Source organism: Hippocampus comes, unplaced genomic scaffold, assembly GCF_001891065.2.
Source record: "Hippocampus comes isolate QL1 unplaced genomic scaffold, H_comes_QL1_v1.1 scaffold261, whole genome shotgun sequence".
Classification (NCBI taxonomy): Eukaryota; Metazoa; Chordata; class Actinopteri; order Syngnathiformes; family Syngnathidae; genus Hippocampus; species Hippocampus comes.
In genome coordinates, this window is record NW_017805824.1 from 3580290 (window position 1) to 3603451 (window position 23162).

At 41.2% G+C, this 23162-nt stretch overlaps 1 protein-coding gene across 2 annotated transcripts; it reads left to right on the top strand.

Moving 5' to 3' along the window:
• On the top strand, positions 1-18838 carry secisbp2l (SECIS binding protein 2-like). 2 transcript variants are annotated; one of them, XM_019886828.1, is made up of 18 exons: positions 1-287; positions 5359-5564; positions 7489-7816; positions 8557-8695; positions 9752-9975; positions 10236-10260; positions 11643-11710; positions 11962-12072; positions 12158-12277; positions 12921-13088; positions 13182-13323; positions 13442-13611; positions 14179-14311; positions 14765-14927; positions 16002-16222; positions 16637-16791; positions 16904-17123; positions 17360-18838. In XM_019886828.1, the coding sequence occupies exons 1-18, from the start codon at positions 267-269 to the stop codon at positions 17998-18000; spliced, it is 3255 nt and encodes a 1084-aa protein (XP_019742387.1). In that variant the 5' UTR covers positions 1-266; the 3' UTR covers positions 18001-18838. The 2 variants fall into 2 exon arrangements, with proteins under 2 accessions (XP_019742387.1, XP_019742388.1); XM_019886829.1 differs by having other exon boundaries at positions 11646-11710.
• Positions 18839-23162: the final 4324 nt, after the last annotated feature.

The window sequence follows — 23162 nt, forward strand, 5'->3', positions numbered from 1 at the left end:
TCCGCTCAGGTGACTCCCGTTTCCACTGGAGAGTCGGCTTGGGCTTTAGTCGCTGTTAGCAAGTGGCCAACGGTTCGAGTTAACGCACAGCGAACGGACGTTTCTCCACCTGAAAGCCCGTTTGTACGTTCAGTCAGATCCGAGTGTACACTTTATTGAACCTTTGGGGATTGTTGTTGTTAATCACCATGAAGAAGATAAAAAGGCCCACATCCTGACGTCCACTGTGGGGTCAGTGACGGACAGTCGCCGCGTCGGTGACTGACATGGATGCAAGTGACATTAAGGTAATTCACGTTGCTAAATTACGCCCTCTCATGTTGAAATTTGCTTAATCGATATGTGTAGTCAGACGCATTTAAAGCGCACGTTGTTTTGAGATGGGCAGTTCAGCAGATATTGCCTAGCATCGTCAGGAAAGCTAACGGCAACGGCTTTTGTCACGTAACGGCTATCAGCCATTGATAATTGTTTCGTGTTGTTGTTTTTTTCTTTGTTTGTTGGTTTTATCTACGTCTCAAGTTTAGTGTGTTATGTGTCGCCTCTGAAGGATACCTGTTAAGTTCGATACATTTTCATCTTTGCCTTCTGCGATGAGAAGCGACGTCTATGTTGACGCTAACTCGGCTTGTGGCTACATGAGCCAAAACATCTCAGCTGTCACTGAACGACGCTTAGAAGCAGCAACAGCTGAGCGACAATTCGCATGTTCACTCCCGATTGACGCAGAAGGAACTCTCATGGTACCATTCCATAATTCGTGAGAGTGCTTTTAGGTGAGGCGCTGAGGTTTCATAGGTAACGTGAAGAAGAATGTCTGGTTCTCCAGCATTGATGACATTCCGCTGCCCCGTGTGTGTGCGTGTGCGTGTGCGTGCGTGTGTGTGAGACGAGGGCAGAGGCATTCGGCGTGCCAGTATTCATCACAAGGTGTGGTGTGCTTTTCTGAGCGAATGACAACAAAACATGCTGGAATAATTTACCTTACGTCATACTTATGACTTATCAGATGTATCAACATCATGTAGAAGAGAGCATTTAACCTTTGATATCCAATTTAAGAGGTCCATTATGCTCTTTGTTTTCACAAGTAGGACATTTTGTTGCACTGGTAAAACGTCTAGGGTACATGAAAACAAAGACTCATCTAGTGATGTTCTTTCGACTATGAGAACAATTTTTGCACTTCTAGTATGACCTTAACATGGATTTCAATGATATCAAATAAATGCTTAAACGGTTTTGATATCCTTCATATGAAATAAATGTGCGGACAGTTTTGATTTGAGCATTTATTCTGAATCAAGGATATGCACCTTAATGTTGATTTGCTACTATTTACTACTTTGTTATTCGTACTAGGGCTCCACGAAACAGTTATTTCTAGAATTGATTTTTCTACTGATGACCCCATTGATTTAGAGATGTCCAAAATTAATCCAGTAATTGTGAACTAATCATCAAATTAACTGTTTTAATAAGCGAATAATCATTTTGAACAATTTCCGCCTCTAGACTGTCAATATGCTCCTATTTAGTCCTTTATAACAACAGCCTTTTATAATTGTGTTTGATCAAAATAGTGTCGCTTTCCGAAATAAATGGCCTCAAGTCAAGCCAATCTTACCAGTGGTGACCTCCATCGGGAGAAGTTTAAGGCAAAAATGAATAAATCGTTTTTTTGGGGGGGGGGGGTGTCAAAATTTGACTGGCCATTATTTTAAGAGGGTGACAATAAGACATTTTTAGACATCAGATTTTACTTTGGAAAATAATGATCAAACCAGTTACTGAATTTGAATCAATTTATTGAGGGGAAAAAATAGCCACTTTATTCGAGAAAAAAAATAATCATAGCGGCTATTGGACAAATGACCTGTAATGTATATGTAGTTGAACCTGAAGCAAACTCAGAAGTGAATGTCAAACTACCAGTAGTAGTCTTAATAAGTAAGCATTAATTAGTGCCCAAGAAGTTGGGTCACTTTAAAAAAGCTTGGTGACTATCAATCCCTCTTGTGTGATATTGTTTACCTTTTTTTATTTAATCCTTGAATAATTATAAACAAACAATCGGTCAATAAACAGTACCGGGTATTCACTGTTATACCTGAGACTTTTGGTGTATGTCTTTCAACGGTGAGGCCTGGCCTGGCGAGTGATGTGGGAGTCAGTGAGTTGTGAGCTGAGTTTAGCAGCTGACAGTTAACTGGCTAACTGTTCGCTAGTCTGCATTCTGCTGAGTGCATCAATTGTGACTGACGGTCGCAGGTCATGTGTGAATGTGCTTATTAAGTGTTTTTAAGACCTGGCCATTAATCAAAGCGGTCAATCAGAAGTACAGAGTTCTGCAATTAATCATTTCTAGTATGCTCTTTGTCTTCATTAGTAGTTCACTTCAACACACTAGTAGAACAAGTAATGTTATTTTTCCACCATTTTATGACATTTCTGCTCACTAGTAGGATAACTTTGGGATACTAGCAGGATAACTGTTATGCGTTACTACTAGTGAGGGGAAAATTGCACTAGTTGCCAGCAATGTGGTACAAATACTACAAGTCACACAAAATTCTACGAGACAACATGTTGTTCTACTAGCGCGCTGAATTGGCCTAATACGATTGAGGACAGCATGTACTAGTGCATGGATATTGATAATGTGCTAAAATTGTTCTTATGTCATTATTTATTGTTTGTTGTTTATACCGGTAATTTTTTTCTTCGTATTTTTATATTCTTTGTATAAACGGAGGAAGTAAGAATTCCATTGCAGTGCTGTTTTACCGTGCGCATGACAAACATCTTGAATCTTGAATCGCTTTCAATAGTCGCTCCAGTGCACCCACCATAGTCAGCACAGACACACAACATGCATGTGTGCAGTGTTAACAATGACATTCACTAATAATTGGAATAATAAATGACACTTGTATAGCACGAAGATGCTTAATTCTCACGAAACAAAAGCTGCAGTTGATCGCTGTCTATCTGCTTTGGCTCCACCACTCCCAAAGGATGCACATCTGCCTGTGACCTCAATGCAACTTTAACAATTGCAGCTATTCTTCACACGCTCACTAACTGACACGCATGCGCACACACACTGACAGTCAATTAATGGTTTTGTCCTCTTGGAGCCGTTCAAAACAATGCCACATTCCAATGATCACCTGTGAGTTCTAAATTCCAGTTTCACTACTTGCGCATTTGTGGTCTTATACGCGCTTCCTTTCTGTGTAATTAGCTTATCCGGTATTGCTGTATCCCCTCAGACTTAATCCTGTCACAGCCTGCTATGGTGGCCTATTTCCGATCAGTGCCATTTCAGTGTTTAAGTCCAACTGAATGTATCAAAATATATTAAGCCACTTGAAATAAACTTTTCTTTCATATTATTTATATTAGGTTTGGTGTTTGAGGCTTTTTTTTCTTCTAAAAGACTTATCTGAGTTTTGTTCTCAGAGTTACAAGTTCAATCTGATGCTCAACTGCCAGAGGTTCCCCGACCCTGAACCTGCAACTAACGCTACAGGCTTTTTTTATTTTTTATTTTACCACTACAAAACAATCACTTGCAGCCATATCCTGCCTCTTGAGAGTCAGCATTGCTGTTTGGTTTTGGTGAATTGGCTATCCAGGCGTAATCTGCTACATTTCTATTTAGACAAGATGACATTTGTGGACGTGTGAAGGGAGAAGTGGAGGGGGAAATCAACCACCCAGCGCCAAGTGTCATGGGACACAATAGATGTCTGTGTTACATGCACAGACTTCACTGTAAATCCCAAGCACTGTTTGAGAGAAATTAGGAAGCCTCTTTGTTTGCTGAACTCGCTCACCCCTCTTTTTAATTGTCGATCTTGGACAGAGGAGAAAGAACACGGAGGATGATGTTTTTAAAGTTTTTTTTTTTTTTTTTTTTTTTTTTGAACCAATACTTCAACCCAATCTGTCTATTACACTTTGCCAGAAATGGACACTCATAAATTGATTAAATCTGTGAAAAATTCTAGAAAATGTCAAATGCAGTTGTTTTCTGAATACCCAGTCGATGTAATCATAGAAGCCTGACCCCAAAATGTGTGGCATACGTCTTGATGGAAAAGACAGAGCTAATGTAGCAGTTAAAAATTGCAGATGAGGTGCAATCATTCCACAAGTGCCCAGACGGCGTTTGGGGCACATGAAGAAATGAAATAAAATAGCTATTCCCACAGACCTTAACGAATGTAACCTGAAAAAAACCCGGAACCACTTAAAATCTCAATGAACTACAAATTCCGTTGTGTACATACATACAACATTCTCAACTCTGACACATATGTAAAATTACCCATTGCAACTAAAAATAAAACCCTCTACCTTTTTCATATTCAAACACTAACTTCAAGTAACAAAAGTGTAATGCGAAAACTGCAGTGTCTATTTTTTCAACGTAATTATTTGCCCCACAAGTGTAGAAGGAAGTTCATCACTAAAAATGCGTCTGCTTACTTGAGTTAACTTCCCACAAACATGTTTTTCTGCTGTTGAATTTTTTCTTTTTTCATGTTGAAGCTGTGCCTTGCGTCTGCGTTTTGTTCGATGTTTGTAGCACTTATCTTTGTATTTTTTTTAACATTATCAGGGGTTCCACGGTAATTACATGTTTGCCGACATTAGGTCTATTTATAACCAACTGTAAGCATGCTGGTGATCGGCTGGTGGAGCGGATAGAGTTTCTGGCACCATGATGGAGTTTGGATTTCATCAATGAATGCTGTCATTGGGCCTCATTTAGTGAACTTGCGTAGGCACAAATATTTGATTGATCGATATCTTAATTCTTGAATTTGTGTGTATTCTTTGAACCAATCAAGAACATCCTCAGATCATGTCTATGGCTTGAAGAAAAAAAAAGTCAAACATATATTTTACCCAAGATGTACAGCGTATTGAAACTGCAGTCTGTACACCTGCACACTTATTTATTCATGAATATCTATTTTAATAACGTGTGCAGTTATAGCTGATAAGAGAACGGTGTTCCACCCAATATTTGCGATTTCTTAGAACTATGTTGAAGCGAGGGCAGGAGCTTCATTTAGTCAGACCGTAGCCCTGTCTGTGAGAAAAGTAGAGCTTAACTACCGTTTTCTGACATCTTTAGTAATCAGCCTTTTGAGGGAGGCACCAATTACCGGTACTTGGCTAATTTTGATGTTCGCGGCAGGGCTGGGCTCCAAACACTGTGTTTTGATCAGAATAACCCAGCCTTCAGAGTGAACTTTTAATTGTCATCTAATTGCCTTATTTAATGGCTAATTTGGTTCTGCTGCTCACACTCCAAAAATAATCCTGCTTCACTTTTTACAGGATGTGAAACTTTCCGCCGAAGTGGAACCGTTCATCCCCCAGAGGAAAGGTCTCGAAGGATCCCTGATCAGCATGAGTTTGTCTGGAGAGCTGGGAGGAGGAGGCGGCGGAGGCATAGGAGGGGCCAGCGGAGGGGTGGAAACTACTCCTATACCAAGTTACCTCATCACCTGCTACCCTTTTGTTCAGGAGAACCAACCCAACAGGTACCGTCAGTGTCACAGGCAGGGAAATGAACCCGCTAATTAATATACCGCACCGCATTTGCATAATTTGTGGAGCTTGCATCTTGCTCTGACTCATAGCCGAATGTGAATTGCACGTGGAGTAGCCAATACCTTTTGGATGGGAAGAATCCTCTCATGAAAACTAGTCTCGCTCCGTTTCCTGACTTTTTCTCCCCTCCCGTCATTGTTCTGCCTCTGCTGCAGTATGTGAGCAGACCTCTCCACCAACATCATTGTCCTTGCTGTCTCTAGTTAAGTGCACCCATGAGAAAAAGACATTAAACAGCCTTCTTGTGTGTTATTTGTTTTTGTGTTTAAAAAAAAAAAAACTTCATAAGGTGTCCAACTTTCTCTTGACTTTTCCTTCAACTTTGGGTACCTGTGTTGTTATGGAATCTCTTTTGGTGACTTTTCCATTTTCAGGATGGACAGTATGTTTTCCTGTTTTGAAAATATTTGCTGAGATGGTTCATAGCAACCTCTAATGCAGTTATGTGAAAGACTTTACGCATTTATATGGTTGCACTAAACTCCGTTTTGAAAATAAGTTTGACAGCAGTACTTTGCTTCAACAATTTATTTGTTGAGTTGGAGTGGTTAATTTTAGGATCGTGTCATAACAAATAGATACCACCGCCTCGGAGGTCCCAAGTGGACATGGCACCACATCCAGTTTCCATTGGCCCCTTCTATATCCTGCACACATCAGCGCCTTTGTTTCCTTCCGCACTATTTGAATGCAAGGAAATGACTGACTGCTATAGCAGGTTGGTTGTTAAAATGGCAAACCTTTCTGTAGCATGACCGCACCATCTTAACAACCCATCATGTACAGTACTTCATTTTGGTGCCACAGATGCATCCATCCCTCTCGAGGCCTTTCCCCTCTGAAAAACATCTTAAATTTGTTGAATTTTCTTGTTTAATGTGTGCATTTCATGTTCAGAATCAACTCATAATTGTAGAGTATATACTTGGGCTGGGCGATTAATCGCTTTCATTCCTTGATTCGATTGGATTTGCCATTCTTGGATTTTTTTTTTTTTTTTTTTTTTTTTTTTTTTAGTAGGTTCCATAGTTGCTGCCTCTTGGTGTGCAACTAATGGATTTCAATGAATTCAACTAAATTTGTCTGGACCATTTCTCTCCCCCTTTTTTTTTTTTTTTTTTTTTTTTTTTTTTTTTAAGTGGCTTCCACATTTTCTGCATCCCTACCGACATGCACTGCTTACACTAATATGGTTGCGAACAGAGAGGTGCTAGTTTATAAAAGCCAGTGTCTTTATTTTTTTTTTTTTTGCCACTTCTGTGACCCCTTTCACAACTATAAAAAAAGCAACTACTGTATTAAGTTTCATGATAAAAAGTAAGTTAGACAACATGTGCTATTAGTAGCTGGTTCACGAGAGTCGAAAAAATGTATTTCTACATTACTTTTTCCCTCGCACAAGTTGCATTTGAAGAAACATCACAAAAAAAGACAGAAATCTATCTGTCTAAAACAGACATAAAGAAAAAAACCCATCAGTGAATGAATCCATATAACAGAACCATCAAGATGCCATAAAGTAGTGCCAAATATATACTTTACCTATTGCAATTGCTGACTATGCCATCATTGTAATGCTACATGGCCAATTGCTTTTTCTCTGAAAACATTAATAAAAAAAAAATGTGTGCAAAGGTTTCTGGGCAGTGTTACACTAATGATACGATACTGACAATATACTGGCTGCAAATTGTTGTCAAAATAGGTTTGTGTTCGTGATTCTGTTTACATCAGAACTTTTTGGACATACAATATGCGCTCAAAAAATTCATTTAAACGGTAGCGGTGAGATTTCAAGGTTTTGTAAACAGACTGTTGTCAGAGTATAAATTATTCTTCTCTTGTTCTTTACAGGCAGCATCAGCCACTGTACAATGGAGGGGACCTGCGCTGGCATCAGCCTAACCCCGGCCCCGGTGGTCCTTACCTAGCATACCCAATCATGTCTTCCCCTCAGCCACCTATGTCCAATGACTATGCCTACTACCAGATAATGCCTGCCCCGTGCCCCCCTATGATGGGCTTCTACCAGCCATTTCCTGGCACTTATGCTGGGCCAGTGCAGCCTGGGGTTGTTAATCCAGTCTCTGCAGATGTTGGCGAAAGGCCTCTGCCTCTTGGGACGGCATACGGGATAGCGAATCACAGAGGGAGAGGCATGCTTCGACCTAATACACCAAAGGTAAAATTGGTTTACTCTTTCACTCGTCGTATACACACGTAGACAAAAGTGTCGGTATCCCTCTGTTAAAGAAAAAAAAATACTGGACTAATATTCATCCATCCATTTTCATATCCTCACGAGCGGACACTAGGCGGGGTACACTGAACTGGTTGGCAGCCAATCGCAGGGCGCACACAGACAAACAACCATTCACATTCACAATCACACTTCTGGGCAATTTATAGTGATCAATAAACCTGCCGTGGATGTTGTTGTAATGTGGGAGGAAACCGGATCTTTTGTAGGTCACATTTAAAACCAAAACAATGAAGATGTCACAAAAGCCTGATGACAGTGATGACATTTTTTTAAATCAACATCAAAAACACGTTGAGGGAGACGTAAAGCCAGCTCTGATTAAAATTTGCTGTTGATGAGTGTAATTTGACTATTGGGACATGTTCAAACAAGATGTGTCCTCTAATTGGCATTACAGGTGTCTTCAAACTTGTAAGCACATAGTCAGCCTATTTAAAGGTTGACAAATAGTCACTGTGCTCTTTGGAGACATGGTGTGTAAACACACTAAACATGCCCAGAGAAAGCAAAGGAGAGCGTTGTCTCAGGAGATTATAAAGAGAATTATAGACCATATCTAAGCAGTTTGATGTTTCTGTGCCACTGTATTGTTTCATTCTCATGTTGAAGATGGTCATATTACAGCATAACAGTCTTCTCCTCACTGTCATGTAAAACAGCAACATTTAGGTGTTTGCCAGCCAGCAAGGGGCCGCCGCCCCCCAAACAGAACTTTGGCTATGCAGAAGGAAGTGTGCAACATTGGTCATGATGGTTGGACAAAGAAAGTACTACTGGTGGATGCAGCCCAGCAGACAGGTACACATATTTCTCCTGGAGTGTTGTAAGGATGTAAAAAAAATACAATGTCACCTAAATGTTCAACTTTTATTTTACCTGTTTAATGAAGCAGTAGAAGATGGTACCGTTTCACAAAAGATTTTCTTTGACCCAAAGCATTTTACTTTCATTTTAGTGAGGAAGGTCGGCTCACTGCCAGTAACCGCAGCATCTGGTTGTACAGGTTGAGGATGCAAACAATTGGGTTTCAAAACAGAACGGGAATGTAGAAATTCCAGTTTGGTTATCTTCGTCTGTGCAAGCCATGATGTGAAAGTAAACAGCTGTTGTATGTCGATGAAAATGTCATTATTATTTTGATTTAGATTTTTTTTTTTTTTATTTATCACAATGAATGCTCCCAAATGAGTTCCCACCACTTGACTTTTGGCCCAAACATATGTCTATCAATCTATTTGTCAGTGTGTCGATCGATTAATCAATCTATTTTTTTCTCTGTAAATCTGTTCAAAACAGGAACAGTGGGATTAAGATTAAAACAAAGCCAAAATTAAAAAAAAAAAAAAAACGTTTTCAGACCAGAAGGAGACATTTCTCTATAAAATTAAAGGTCCACTTGGTTCAACTGGCATTTGAGAGAGACATAGCACCAGTTAGAAGAGCATTGTGTGGGACATGCCAGAATCACGTACAACCATTAGGGGGGGGGAAAAAAAGTTATAGTCTGCTACATTTCATGAAGACGGACAGAGTGATTCTGATGAGGACCCCAAAGGCACTTTATAGTGATACCAAACCAGTTTAACATATTGACGGCTAAACTGCAAGAGCACTCTCTAAAACGCAAATGAGCTGTGAGCAATAGCAGGTTTGTTAATTAGCAGGCTACGCCTCACCTAATGGACGATGAATCAGACTTTCCATCTGGACAGTTGGTGATGTTTTGACTCTGAACTGTACTATTTGTCCAGCTATATCATATTGGTGATGGAATAACTCATGAAGTGTTGTGATAGTATTTGTATCACAAGATTGGATTAATGTATTTGTCTAATCTGATACTTCATCGTTAAGATTTCCCAGGTGAGGTATCCGGGCATTTTTTTGGGGAGCCAGCCAGTCCACTACCGTGGAAGAACCGAACGAAGAGGCAAGGGGCATCCAATGCAGCCGAAAGCTACAGCGATCGGGGCACCAGTGAAGCTGACATAGACAGCGACAGTGGATACTGTAGCCCCAAACATAAACAGGCAGCAGGAGGAACACCTCGAACAGCAGAGAACTCCGCATCATCCACAGTATGGCAACTTTTCTTTTTTTGTCTCAACTATTTTGGATTTTGGAGGCTTGACTTGACTTAGTAGGCATAGTCATTGTATATTTCAGTTCAGTAGCATTTCTAATTATTTTTTATCCAGGCCTTACATTTTTTTCAGATCAATCAAGTTTATAGTATTCCAAATGCAAGTGTAGTAAAATTATTAAAGTAAGCATTATCAACTATGATCAAATTCAACTATTATATGTTAATTCCGTGATCTGTCTTTTTTGCCTTTAGGGAGTTGAGACTGGTGTAATGACAAGTAAGTTCAAGTTCTGCTCTTATGACTACATTTCTTTGGCATCTAATAAGATCCAATTCAGTAGTTGAAAAAATTTCTACTGTTACCAAGATAATTATGTTCAGCTTGTATATGAATAACTGTGTTTCTGGTTGGGTGGGACTGTATATAAAATTTGATTTATTTTGCAACATGAAAGGGGAAAAGTGAACACCATTGTCCTTCTGCTTATATCTTATATTTTATGTTTATATTGCATTCTGTACTGTGTACAGTTCATCACATTAATTTTATTTTCTGCATGCAATTACTTTGTTTTTCTACGTTCTTCCCTTCAACATTTTGCTGCTGCAAATTGCGAATTTCTACTTTGTGAGACAAATAAAGGTTGTCTTATAGAGGTGGAATTTTTAACACAGCTGTTGTTTCAGTTTCAGAAAACTTTATTTATCCCCGTGGGGCAATTAGAGTATTCACAGCAGCAAAGGAGCCGCTGGAAAGGCAGCCACTCTCGCGGCGTCATCCTGAAGTCAAAATAACAAAAATAACACGACACACAGGACACAGACAGTTGTGCAATCTTCACCACTTTCCTGCATACACTTTGTTGTCTGAAGCAGTTATAGACGAAAGAGGAGAGGATCAGAGTGTCCTTTTACCAGTGGATCAAAGACGCCATGCTGAAAATGTGCACATGTCTGCTACAAGCTAAGTTTTGAAAGCAAACACGAAGCTGTAGCGTCCATTGACAAAAAGAGATTAGTTCACTTCTCCTGTTCCACGTAATCCGCTTCAACTCCATGCCGCGACTCCCGGTTCCACATCCGCATCGGCGCTCCGCGCTAACGCTCCTTCCTTCTCATTGTCGGCTCCTCAAGCCATGCATCCATCCAGCTGCAGACCGTTCATCAGCACCGATCTCTCCGCTGAACAAAGCGGGGCTGTGAAAAATGCTGCCCATTACAGGCACAAGACACAAGCGCCCCGGGACTGTCCAGCAACTGGCGCCGACATTCCTCCCAGTCAAAAACAGTGCTGGTATACCCATGCTGCCGAGAAGGCGCAACCACCAAGCACAGAGTCTCCTCCTTGATGAATGTCGTGGCCAAAAAATGCTGAAAAAAGTCCACATCAGGTCCACACGACGTAACAACAAACACAAAGTGACAAAACAAACACAAAAACAACAAAAAAAGCAAGGCTCATGAGAGCACTTGCTGACGGCTGCCTACTCGGGCGCCATCTTGACTTCAAATCAAAGTTGTGATGAATTAACCATGTGTCCGTAGTGTTAGGGCTCCCTTGTTTTAATGGACTCAATTATAAACAGTTATTTACAATGCAATCTGTAATCTACTATAGTTTATTCAGTTACCAGCATTGTGATTCTTTGTGTCTACTAGCAGGTACATGGGTAAATTTCCACAGAGCAGACCAGAGGAAGAATACCGAACAGAGTAACAGCTCAACGGTACAGTAAAGACCAATGGATTTCCTTGTTTGCATTGATAAGATCACAGATTAGGTAAATTTGGATCATTATTGTGTGTGATTGTGTCTGTTTTTATATGCATACATATTAGAATCAGATTTATTGGCCAAGTATGTAAAACACACATCATGGCAGCTAAAACACCTTCCAATCAAATATGAGGTAAATTTTGTCAACCTGCAAGGAGAAAAAAAAATCAAAGAATTAAACATACACTGTTTCGTTTTTAGGATTTTCGCAGTGCCTGTCCTGGGCGTGGTCTTCCAAACCAGTCGGAACAAAGACAGCAGCCAGTACTGGTCACACGTGACGAGATCACTCCAGAGCCCCTTTACTTTGAAGTGGGAAAACAAATATCATCTGAATGTACAATTTCACTGGTTCACCTTTTTATTTCTTACCCTAAGATGTATTTTTTATTACAAGGATGAAGATGAGAGGGATGAGTTCCCAGACCTACCCACCAGAGGTGGGGTCCAGCGCTGCTCCAAAGCAGAAGCACCTTCAGCACAAACGCAAATGCAGCCAAAACTGCATAGAAATCTGGTAGGTGAAGCGTGTGCTTATAGACTATTATTGGAAAGTCTAAAGTCAACATCAGTGTACCGGTAATGCCAGTTTTGATCTGTTAAGTCGAGTCTAGTTTATTTTGCCATGCAGTGTGCATAGTGGGGTGTCTGGTTAATTTCTAGAAAGTTTAGCTCGAGAATTTTGGCAGTATTGTATACTATAAATTGATTTTTTTTCTACTAATTTAATGCCAAAACACACAACCCCATTTGCAAAACCCCAATCATTTGGTGCCAAAATATAAATTTTTTATAAAATATAAAAGGTTTTGGATGTGTTTTTTTTTTTTTTTTAATTAAAACATTTTTAATAAAGAGCTTCGCACACCTCCTCCGTCAGTGTCGAGGCTGTAGGAATGATTTTAGTATAATAAATCACCACTGGATGGCAGGAGTGGCTTCGATCAGATCTTGGTCGCAGAAAGTGAGTGGGTGTGGGGTGTGGTATGGCTATCCTTCGAGTTGGCTGCTGGATGAATACCAGCAGCCAACTCTCCAACAGAGCTTTTTCAAATCAATTAAAGATGACGGTTTTCTATCGTCATCCTTGACGCACGGACGCACGCGGATCCCATTCACAAGCGACAAAACAATTCCTGTTGATTTCTTGTTTACCACAGCTAGAAAACCTAGCAGACAACTCGCCGATCAACATTGTGCAGACACCAATCCCAATTACCACATCTGTTCCCAAGAAGGCCAAGAGCCAGAGGAAGAGGGCTTTGGCTGCTGCTATGGCCACTGCTCAGGAATACTCAGAGATTAGTATGGAGCAGCAAAAATTACAGGTCTTGTAATGTACTCTAAACTCAATGCTTATCTGGAGTTACCCGTTTTCGTCGAGTGACCTTATTCTGTCCTTTCCTTTTCCCTCTCGACAGGAGGCTCTCACCAAAGCAGCTGGCAAGAAGAGCAAAACTCCTGTCACGCTGGATTTAGGAGACATGCTAGCTGATTTGGCTAAACAGCAGCTGGCAATGAAGGCCAAGCAAATCACCAACACCAAGCCGCTATCTTTCGCAGGTATCCCAGCCCAAATTGATTGTTTAGCATTCAAACATCACCGCTCACGAAGGAGACTCTCTTGGAATTCTGCCCTTTTTTTTTCGGTGTCTACTCACTTGGTTTTATTTTCCCGTAGTTGGAACAACTATGCCATTCCACAGTACAGGCAGCTTGGCAGCTATGTTGAAGGGTCATCCTCAACCACACTTGGGCTCCCCTAACATTCTGGATTCAACTGCCCCGCGTATAAAACGAGGGAAGGAGCGGGAGATCCCGAAAGTCAAGCAACCAACACCTCTCAAAAAGGTTATTCCTTGTTATTCGATTATTCAGGAGTGGTGGAGGCACTATGGGCCAGATTTACAATATACATACTGTCCCCTCCAAAACTATAGGAACGGCAAGGTCAATTCCTTTGTTTTTGTTGTATACTGAAGACATCAAAAGATGAATATGAGACAAAATTCATAATTCCAGCTTTTATTCGATGATATTTGTATCTAGATGTGTTAGATAACTCAGGACAGAGCACCTTTTGTGTGAAGCCAGACACAAATGAGCCAAAGTATTGGAGCATGTGACTGATGGCTGTTTTTAGTTGCTTAGGTTTTGCCTTTAAGGCTTTTTCATTGTAGCTCAATGCAGATTTTTTTTTTGCCCATATGCAACACACATTTTTTTTGCAGTGTGAACAGTGCAATTCCTTTTTTTTTTCCTCCTCAAATCCAACCTCGACCTCTGTCATATATAGATCTAAACCGGATATGTCGGCGACGCGTCTGCAGTATGAACGCTCATCCGGACACTGCATCTGTCGTAAAGTCAACAATTGCTCTCAATGTTTATTTCTGCTATGTTTTTCTCTTTTTTTAGATTATTCTTAAGGAGAGAGAAGACAAAAAAGTTAAAACAAGCATGGCCCGAGAGTCACATGGCCAAGAAGAGCATGGGGATGATTGTTTACATTTTACTGAAGATCTTTCCCAAGAGCCTGTCTGTCAAGAAGGTGGGGAAAATTATATAAATAGTTTATTGTTCCAATACGAAATCCTCGTCAACAGTTAAAACTTTAAATGGCCTCGCCCCACTTGAATCTTTTTGAGCTCCTCCGCCCCTACGCACCTGCCCGGTCCCTCAAGTCTGCGGACTTGACATTATTAGAGATACCAAGAACTAAGCGGAGCCTTTTTTGTTGCTGGTCCCACTGAATGTTCGGCAAGGTCCCTTGTTGCCCATCTTTAAAACTCATCATAAATCTAATTTTTATTTTTTTGGCTTCTGACTCGGAATTAGACTTGTTAGTTTTACTGCTTTCTACTCTCTTTGTTTTGAATGTATTGTTTGTTGTTCTATGAATTATTTTTGCTCCATGTTCAGCACTTTGTACACAGCGTTGGTTGTTTTAAAGCGCTCTCTACATACAGTTCAGTTTTGTTCCTTGCTTCGCTTTATGTTCCAGAAAATGGCCTGAGTGTACCCAGTGACACATCCCTCTCCCCAGCCAGCCAGAACTCGCCATACAGCATCACCCCTGTATCACAGGGTTCTCCTTCGAGCTCCGGCATCGGGAGTCCAATGGCTTCAAATGCAATCACAATAATCCACAGTCGTCGTTTCAGAGAGTAAGTGACTCACTCTCGCGATCCCTTTCTGAAATCTGGCGAATAGTTGTCACACCCAAAAATAGACTTGACTTGGAGAAGCATTTACAAGTTAGCGGGTATCTTTTATTTATTTATTTATTTTTTTATGTAAGGGCTGTCCGTTGTACAGTAGTGAATAGTAGAGGATGTCATAGATGTCTGACACATTGTGCCTTCTCAGCAAAAATGTATGCAAGTAGCCACAAACGTTTCTTTGTGTCTTCTGCTATAGCCCTATTGTCCTCCTTGCCCACCCTTCTCGAGCATGTTTTGCATTGATATCCTCCAAACGGCCCTGTGGCTCGGCTCCCCCTCTTCCTTTGCTGTGACCACCAGCTTAATATAGCATCAGAACAATAACTTGAAGCCTAAGGTTGTGTGTTTTGATTTCTTTTATACAACAGTGGTACCTCCATTTTCAAAATGAATTGGTTCTGGAAGAAATTTCTGAACTGGAAAATTTTGTAATTAGAGATGCGTTTTCTATTTAAATGCCCTAATCCGTTCCAAGCCCCCCCAAAATTCAGACAAAAAATGTTTTCTAAAGGTTAAAAATGCATCACAGTATAAAACAAATATGTTACAATAAGATTGCATAGATACAGATCTCTCTCTTTCTACACACAGACTCATACGGTAGAGGTCCCACTTAGCCAATGGGATGCCAGGAAGAAGTAATAGCCAATGGCAGAGCAGCTCTAAGTATGTTGCGTTCAGGAAACTCAGAGCTGCGAGTAGCAGCCCATACTGTATTTTTACCATTCGTATCTTGAAATTTCTTTCGTAACAAGAGGCAATATTTTCCTGTTGAGGCGTTTCGTAACTTGAAAATTTAGTTTGAAGAGACGTTCGTAAGTAGAGGTGCCACTGTATCCCAAATCGCCAACGATCATTCCAAACATCAAAGAAAAGCAAATCAGCATCACAGTTTCTAGGCATTATGGTACGGAGGTTTTTTATAGGTTATCTTGTCGACATTAGAGGTGATTTCTATTTTCCCTAACCTTGCCATTGTTACATTTAAACTGATATCATTTTTGTTGCCCTCCACAGGTACTGTAACCAAGTGCTGAGCAAGGAGATTGACGAGAGCGTGACGCTCCTCCTCCAGGAGCTTGTCCGTTTCCAAGAACGTTTCTCCCAGAAGGACCCTAACAAGGCCAAGTCTAAACGCCGCCTCGTCATGGGCCTCCGAGAGGTCACCAAGCACATGAAGCTGCGTAAGATCAAGTGCGTCGTTATCTCTCCCAACTGTGAAAAGATCCAAGCCAAAGGTGAGAAATGTCTTCAAACTGTGTTGACAACAGCCCTTATTTCTCCTCTTTACTCATGTGTAACTTACTCTCTCCGCAAATTTTCTTCTGTGCCTTATTCAGGCTGGATTTAACTTTGTGTGCTCAGTCCCAATGTAATACAGTACATTCATCCGATTGTTTTAACCGTGTCTATGGACGTACTGTGAACCCCCACCACAATTTGCATATTCATTGATCTTTTTTTAAAACGTATCCTCCGTTATTTGCTATTTTTGTTCTCAGGCCAAATAAATGTACTACTTTTGTGCCATTTAGTGGAATCTTGGTGTTTTTTGTTTTCTATCTGCAATTACAAACCCCTTTTAAGGCGGGGACAAGCTGTACCATCACTGTATTGGAAAACTTACTCAGTGCGTGCATGCTGTCTTGCAGGTGGTTTGGATGAAGCTCTGTACAATGTAATTGCTATGGCCAGAGAGCAGGGGATCCCGTTTGTGTTTGCTTTGGGCAGAAAAGCGCTCGGGCGCTGCGTCAACAAACTAGTGGCTGTTAGTGTGGTTGGCATCTTCAACTATTCTGGAGCTGAGGTAAAACAGAATTCATATACCCTGCCTTTGTTTCTACCTGGACTATTCCTTTTCCATTTGGTAGTTCTCCATCAAATGGAATACTGTACATCTTCTCATCTGCCTCTTTCAGCGTCTATTTGACCACCTCGTGTCGCTAACAGAAGAGGCCAGAAAGGCCTACAAGGAAATGGTGTCATCTTTGGAGCAGGAGCAGGCAGAGGAGGCTTTGAAACACGTCAAAAAAGTGCCGCACCACATGGGGCATTCGCGCAACCACTCCGCAGCGTCTGCTACCTCATTTTGCTCCGTCATCTCTGAGCCTATCTCGGAGGTCAATGAGAAGGAGTATGGTGAGATCCCTTTTGTCCCGTTATGTTATTACGGCGGTTGTCGTTTTTAGCTTGTTGGGGTGGAAAAGTTGTTGTATCAGTGTTTCCCAACCACATATTGCATTGTCATGAGCACATTTTCACATGCGCATTGCTCCCCAAAAAATGCAGGCGTACCTCAATTTGCTTCCCAGTCTGTTTTTATATGCGTGTTTGTCCTAAGAAAACATTCATCAAGCCTTTCCCACTTACTGCAGAGACCAACTGGAGAAGTATGGTTGAAAATTCTGACATGCCGGAGCCAGCGGAGGCCGAAAGAAGTGGCCCCTCCCCTTCCGTTTCGCCCCACAGAGACAATGAGACCCCGGCAGTCCCAACAAGCGCCGTCCCACAGAGGGCGGCGCTCCCAACGCAGGCCCACGGCGAGCGGGATGAGGTCCGCGCCGACGACCGCTTGGAGCTGGCCTCCCAGCAGAGCACCGAGACGGGCTCGCTGGATGGCAGCTGCAGGGGCCCACTCAACTCCTCCATCACCTCCACCACCTCCACCCTGGTCCCCGGCATGTTGGAGGAGGCAGAGGAGGAGGACGAGGAAGAGGAGGACTACACGCCCGGACCCATTTCCATGGAGGTGCCCACCCTCAACAGCCGCATCGAGTCGTGGGTCTCAAAGACCCTGGAGAACATGCAGCTGGGGAAGAGCCAAGACAGTACAGAGGAGGAGGAGGAGGATGAGGAGGAGGACGAAGAGGAGGAGGAGGAAGAAGAAGAGGATGAGGAGGAGGATGAGGAGGAGAGAGCACAAAGCGAGGACGAGGAAGGCCTTGTTTCAGACGCAATTGCAAATTGCAACTTGGAGAGCAAAGAGCAGGTGGAGGCCAAGGAGGTCACGGCCTGACATTGTTTCTCCTCCTCCCCGTCTTCCTCTTCCCTCCGGTCTCTGCCACATGTTCTCATCCCCTAAAACCAGCAGCTGTTCTTGCATCTCCACCGCCTGACACCAGACCTAATCTTGCAGCTACCTAGGGCCTGATTTACTCCACATTTGAGTGTGCATGGAATCTGATCGACTAACTGATAACCAATCTCTTCCACTTATGTGAAGCCAGAAACAAAAGTTATCGCGGCGTATTGTCTATTCAGCAATGCACTATTGGAGCTTCTTAATCTCAGGCAGTGGGTCTCAAACTTTTCATACCAAGTATGACCATCCGGAGCAGCATTAGTATACCCGCTGAATATCAGACCTAAGTGTTCATCAAAATCGAGGCAGTGGTTTATTTGCTGTCGGGCAAAATCCTCGCATCTCCAAAATCATTACTTCTCAGCAAATCCAAAAAACACTATCTTACCTGAACACCACGCTGTTCAAGTTGCTATTTTACTTTACTATCACTATTATGTACAATTATGCACCAACAACAATGACTGTTTACATGCAGTAAAGTCAATAACCCGTTCAAAACCGGAATATAGCCATGTAAACGCCTGCAAAAACAGGAACAGGTTCATATTCCAGTTTTTTTAAAACCCGAAAAACACCCTTGGAGTAACTCCTTTACTAACTCGAATATTTGGTCGTATCACCGCACTATTGAAATACCTCAGTTGAAAGGAACTTTGGTTTGTGTTCTGCGCATGCTTTATCCACAAGGAATCTTGGGTCTTTTGAGTACAGGAAGTATTTTTACGCACCGTGTCTGGCGTGCAATGCACCGGAAATACACAAGCAGGGGTAAACAAACATGGCGATGATGGTCATGCGTCACCGTAGGTTAAAGGTGGCCTGCTTTTTTATTTTATTTTATAAATACTTTTTTTGTGAACTGATAGGATACTTAGGGTAAAGTACACTAACTCAAATATATATTAATAACACACACACTCACCACCACCTCATTTCCCTCTACACCCCTCCGCGATCGACTTGAGACCAGTTTAGATGGAGATTGGGAATATTGCAAATTGGGCAAAAAGACCATGCTTACGGGAGTTACTCTATTTGCTCGCACATGTAAACGGGTTATTTTGACTGTTACAGAAACGGGAATTTTGACAACCTGAATATTAATGCATATAATTTTACATACACATGATTGAACCTCTCACGACTGTCATTTTGGCATTTCCTTAAGACATCGCTCCAATAAAAGATAATTTGATAACGTATCTTGACATATTTTAGAAGTGGAACAATTCGGTTCCATTTGAGGCACTCGCACATTCAAATCAAAATTGATTATCTGATTCAAATTCTTTTTGTGACACCCCAATCTGTCTTTGATTTGGCTAGAATACAACTCCATCCATGCACATCAAAGTCTGCCGCTCAAACCAACTTCTCAGACAAAAATCCTTTAATACATCACTCATTATTGTCTAAATAAACTCTGAATCTTGAGAGTAAATAATGACTCCTGCAGAGCGAGGGAAGCAGTGGTGTTTTAAAATGCTTCAAAAAAGTAGTTTTCCCCACATGCTCAATTGGTAAATAATGCATGAAAATAACAAATCTATGGGGAACAAACAATAGCATTGGTTTGTGAAAAAATCTGAACTGGACCATATTTGGTCATACGAGGCTTCCACCTGACAGCAACGGTATATTTTCCATTTGTTTAAGCCACTGCAACATTAGTCCATCGATGAACCTTATCACTGTGCCTAAACAGGATAATAAAAATAATAAAAAAAAAATTAAACATACTTAACCGTACCGGATTAAAAAAAAAGTTTAAGGAATTGTAACACAGAATTTGAACATTTTTAATTTGTTTGTTGTTTAGGTTGTTTTTTACCCCTCCATATCACTAGAGGGAGCCCACATGCTAACTCCTACACTTTGACTGATCTAAGGGCAGATGTGGAGCAAGTCCCAAGAACGAGTCATGGCATATTACCGATGACAAAACTCTGATGCAGAGAAACACAACGTGACAATTAGGTGCTGGTCGCTGCCACAGCAGTTTTATGGTGTGATGTTCCAAGTTTGAAGCGCCGTGTTCTGCAGAATGGCCGATACATCCAGTTCATGATCAGAGTGAGAGATTCCTACACTTCGGTAGTGTGTTGGTTTGCCACCTCCACTTTATTTTGCCAGGTTTTGGGAGAAACCCTTCTCCAGCAAAATGACACCTTTTGTCATTCTGAGTGAGCGAACAGGCAATTTAGCACGCACTATTTGGCATTTTAGTAAATCAGGCCCCTAATCTCAGGTATCCGTCAGGGCAGACCACTCGCATGCCACGGAGAGGGTCGAGGACCAGGCGGCAGCAGGTTCATTTAAAAAAAAAAACACACATTCATCTTGTAACCTGCAACACTTGAAATTGGAACAAACCTTTTCCATTTTCCCCTCATCCCAAGTTGACAGTCTCCATTTCTGGGAGCAAGTGTTTGGAAAAATTTTAGAGATCATGTGACTGCTAGGCTCCCGTTGTAATCGAGCGCAGACCATTTTACGTCTCGGTGTGGGTGTGTTGGTTTACAGGCACATAGCTTAACATTTACTTTGCTGTGTTCATGAGCTTTACCTTTTTGTACATATTGTGTTCTTGTGAGCGCTTCCCCCTAACCTCGTTGATCCACGGGGGTTGGAAGGAAGGAAAGAAGATACTTTACCCTATCAGTCTGTAAGAAGTGTTTTATTATCTTTGAGTAAGTGCCCCCCCCCCCCCATTTTGCATTCAGATAATGTAAGAGGATTTAACTTCTAAGAAGCAAAACAGCATCTGTGTACAGTACTGGGTTGTCATATTGATCTTGCTGTGTTGCTGTCAGTGTTCCATATAAACTGTCGCAGTTCATGCTTTAGTTTAGGCCTTTCCACTGAAGTATTTTTCGGGGCTGGGTAATGTTTTGATACACCGCAGTTAATCTCGTTTGTAATCCATTCCAAACTATGATGTTTCATTCAAAAAGCAGTCATACCAGTGTTGAAATTGTCAGACTACAACTATCAAGATAGCAAAGACCCTTGTTTACTAAAGTACGGCTCTCATTCACACTACTAATGCTATTCCTTTTAAGGACAAGTGTACTAAGAGGTTTTCATTGTTTATTTAAAAAAAAAAAAATAAACACTTCTCAAAGACATTTTTTAAAAAGTAGAATTGAATTAAATCAGTTGTGCAAGTCACACATTTGGATCATAAAAGTATTTGTAGTTTAATAAAAGGTACTCTGTCCCTGTGGGCCTTTTTGTTGACACATCCATCAAAGTGTTCATCGACAACAAGCGTGTATTTTTTTTTTTTTTTGCACTATGTATATACGATGGTAAAAAAAGAGGTCTTGTGATTTAAAATGAGCAAAAAACAAAACGACAAAAAACGGTTCAATGAAGTACTTTTTCAGTGTGTTCTGTCAATTTATATGAATATTTATGACGGTGTAGACTACATCACTAGCAACATTGTAAGAGGTTGTATCTCAAAATCCTTAAACTATATGGACTGCTGATTAACATCATTAAAATGTTGTTAAACAATTCATATGGATATGTTTCGTTTATGTACAACTGCCTTTTCCATAAAAAAAAAAAACTGCAAAAAAAAATAATGTGTGCATAGTGTCGCATTTAGAATATGCGATGCGAATAACAATTCCATTTGATTTTTTACCTTTATGTTGTTTCTTCTGATGAAGAATCCAAAATAACATCCTTTCATTTTCTTCAAATAGAATTGTATTTTGGAGTCATAGTCAGTAGTTTGTACTGTAGATTAAAACAAATGTTCATTTTACGCAAACAAATATCTATATTTAGCAAAAGCAGGAAAACATCATTCATTTGTTTCAATTTTTCCACAGCTTTAAATATCATCGTCGGTGGTTGGCCTTGTGTAGTTTTATAAGCGGCCACTAGGATGAGTCCAAACTCAGCTGGGGCCTGATTCACTCGTCCTTGAAATTGTCTCAATGCTTTGAACACTGTAAGTGGTTGTGGCTGTTTAGTCGAATCAATATCCATCCATTTTCTAATCCTCTTATCCACACAAGGGTCGCGGGCGTGCTGGAGTCTTTCCCAACCGTCTTCGGTCAGAACTGGTTGACAGTCAATCGCAGGGCACACGTCTATGCAGGGCTCACAATCACACTTAGCGACCATTTAGAGCAGGGGTGTCCAAAGTCGGTCCTCAAGGGCCGCTGTCCTGCCTGTTTTCCAGCTCTCCCAGGAGCAACACACCTGATTCAAATAATCAGGATCGTTCTAATGCTGCTTCACAGCTGGCTGATGACCTGATCATCTGAATCAGGTGTGTTGCAGCCGAGAGAGCTGGAAAACAGGCAGGACGTTGGCCCTCCAGGCCCGGAGCTGGACATGCCTGATTTAGAGTGTTCCATTAATCTGCCATGCATGTTTGTGGAATGTGGGAGGAAACTGGAGTACCTGGAGAAAAGCCACACAGGCACGGGGAGAACATGCCAACTCCACACAGGAAGGCCGTAGCAGGACTCTAACCCTGCACCTCTGCACTGTGAGGCGGATGTGCTAACCAGTCGTTCCCCGATTGAATCAATATTTAATTTTTCATTTCTTCTCTACTCAATTGAAATACTGCAATGTGTTGCATACCACACACAGAAATAGATGATATGAATTCCCTCAACAGAAAAGTTAATGTTGCACTCAGTGGCGGGCCGTGCATTTCAACCTTAGGCCTTCAGTGACGTCACATATTATGAACACAATACTGTATAGGCTCGTCAAGCAGCACTTAATTTCAAGAGCATTTAAAACCATCAAGTATGCATTCACAATTAAGAGCAGAACTTTCGTGCACGAAGGTGACTACAATGCGCCATTATAAATTGCAGGTGAGCAGATTTATTTGATACATGTTTGTATCTTTGTCATTTTATTTCGTCACCATGAATTTAACACTAACAAAATAAAATGACAAGAAGAAATGTAAAATAAAATTCATTGACTCACCAATGTAGTTCTCACAGCGTCTGCTTATTTGAAAATAAAGTCGATTCTCCTTTCTTATCTCAGGAACACTTCAGTGGCTCTGTTGTACAGTTTTCAGGTCCATTAGCAAGTCCTTTTCTATC

Excerpts from the sequence above, each read along its gene's own strand:
- secisbp2l (XM_019886828.1), top strand. The coding sequence starts at position 267 with ATGGATGCAAGTGACATTAAG. Across the intron at positions 9,976-10,235 it reads AGAACTCCGCATCATCCACA|GGAGTTGAGACTGGTGTAAT; the intron begins GTATGGCAACTT and ends TTTTGCCTTTAG. Across the intron at positions 12,073-12,157 it reads CAGAGCCCCTTTACTTTGAA|GATGAAGATGAGAGGGATGA; the intron begins GTGGGAAAACAA and ends TTTTATTACAAG.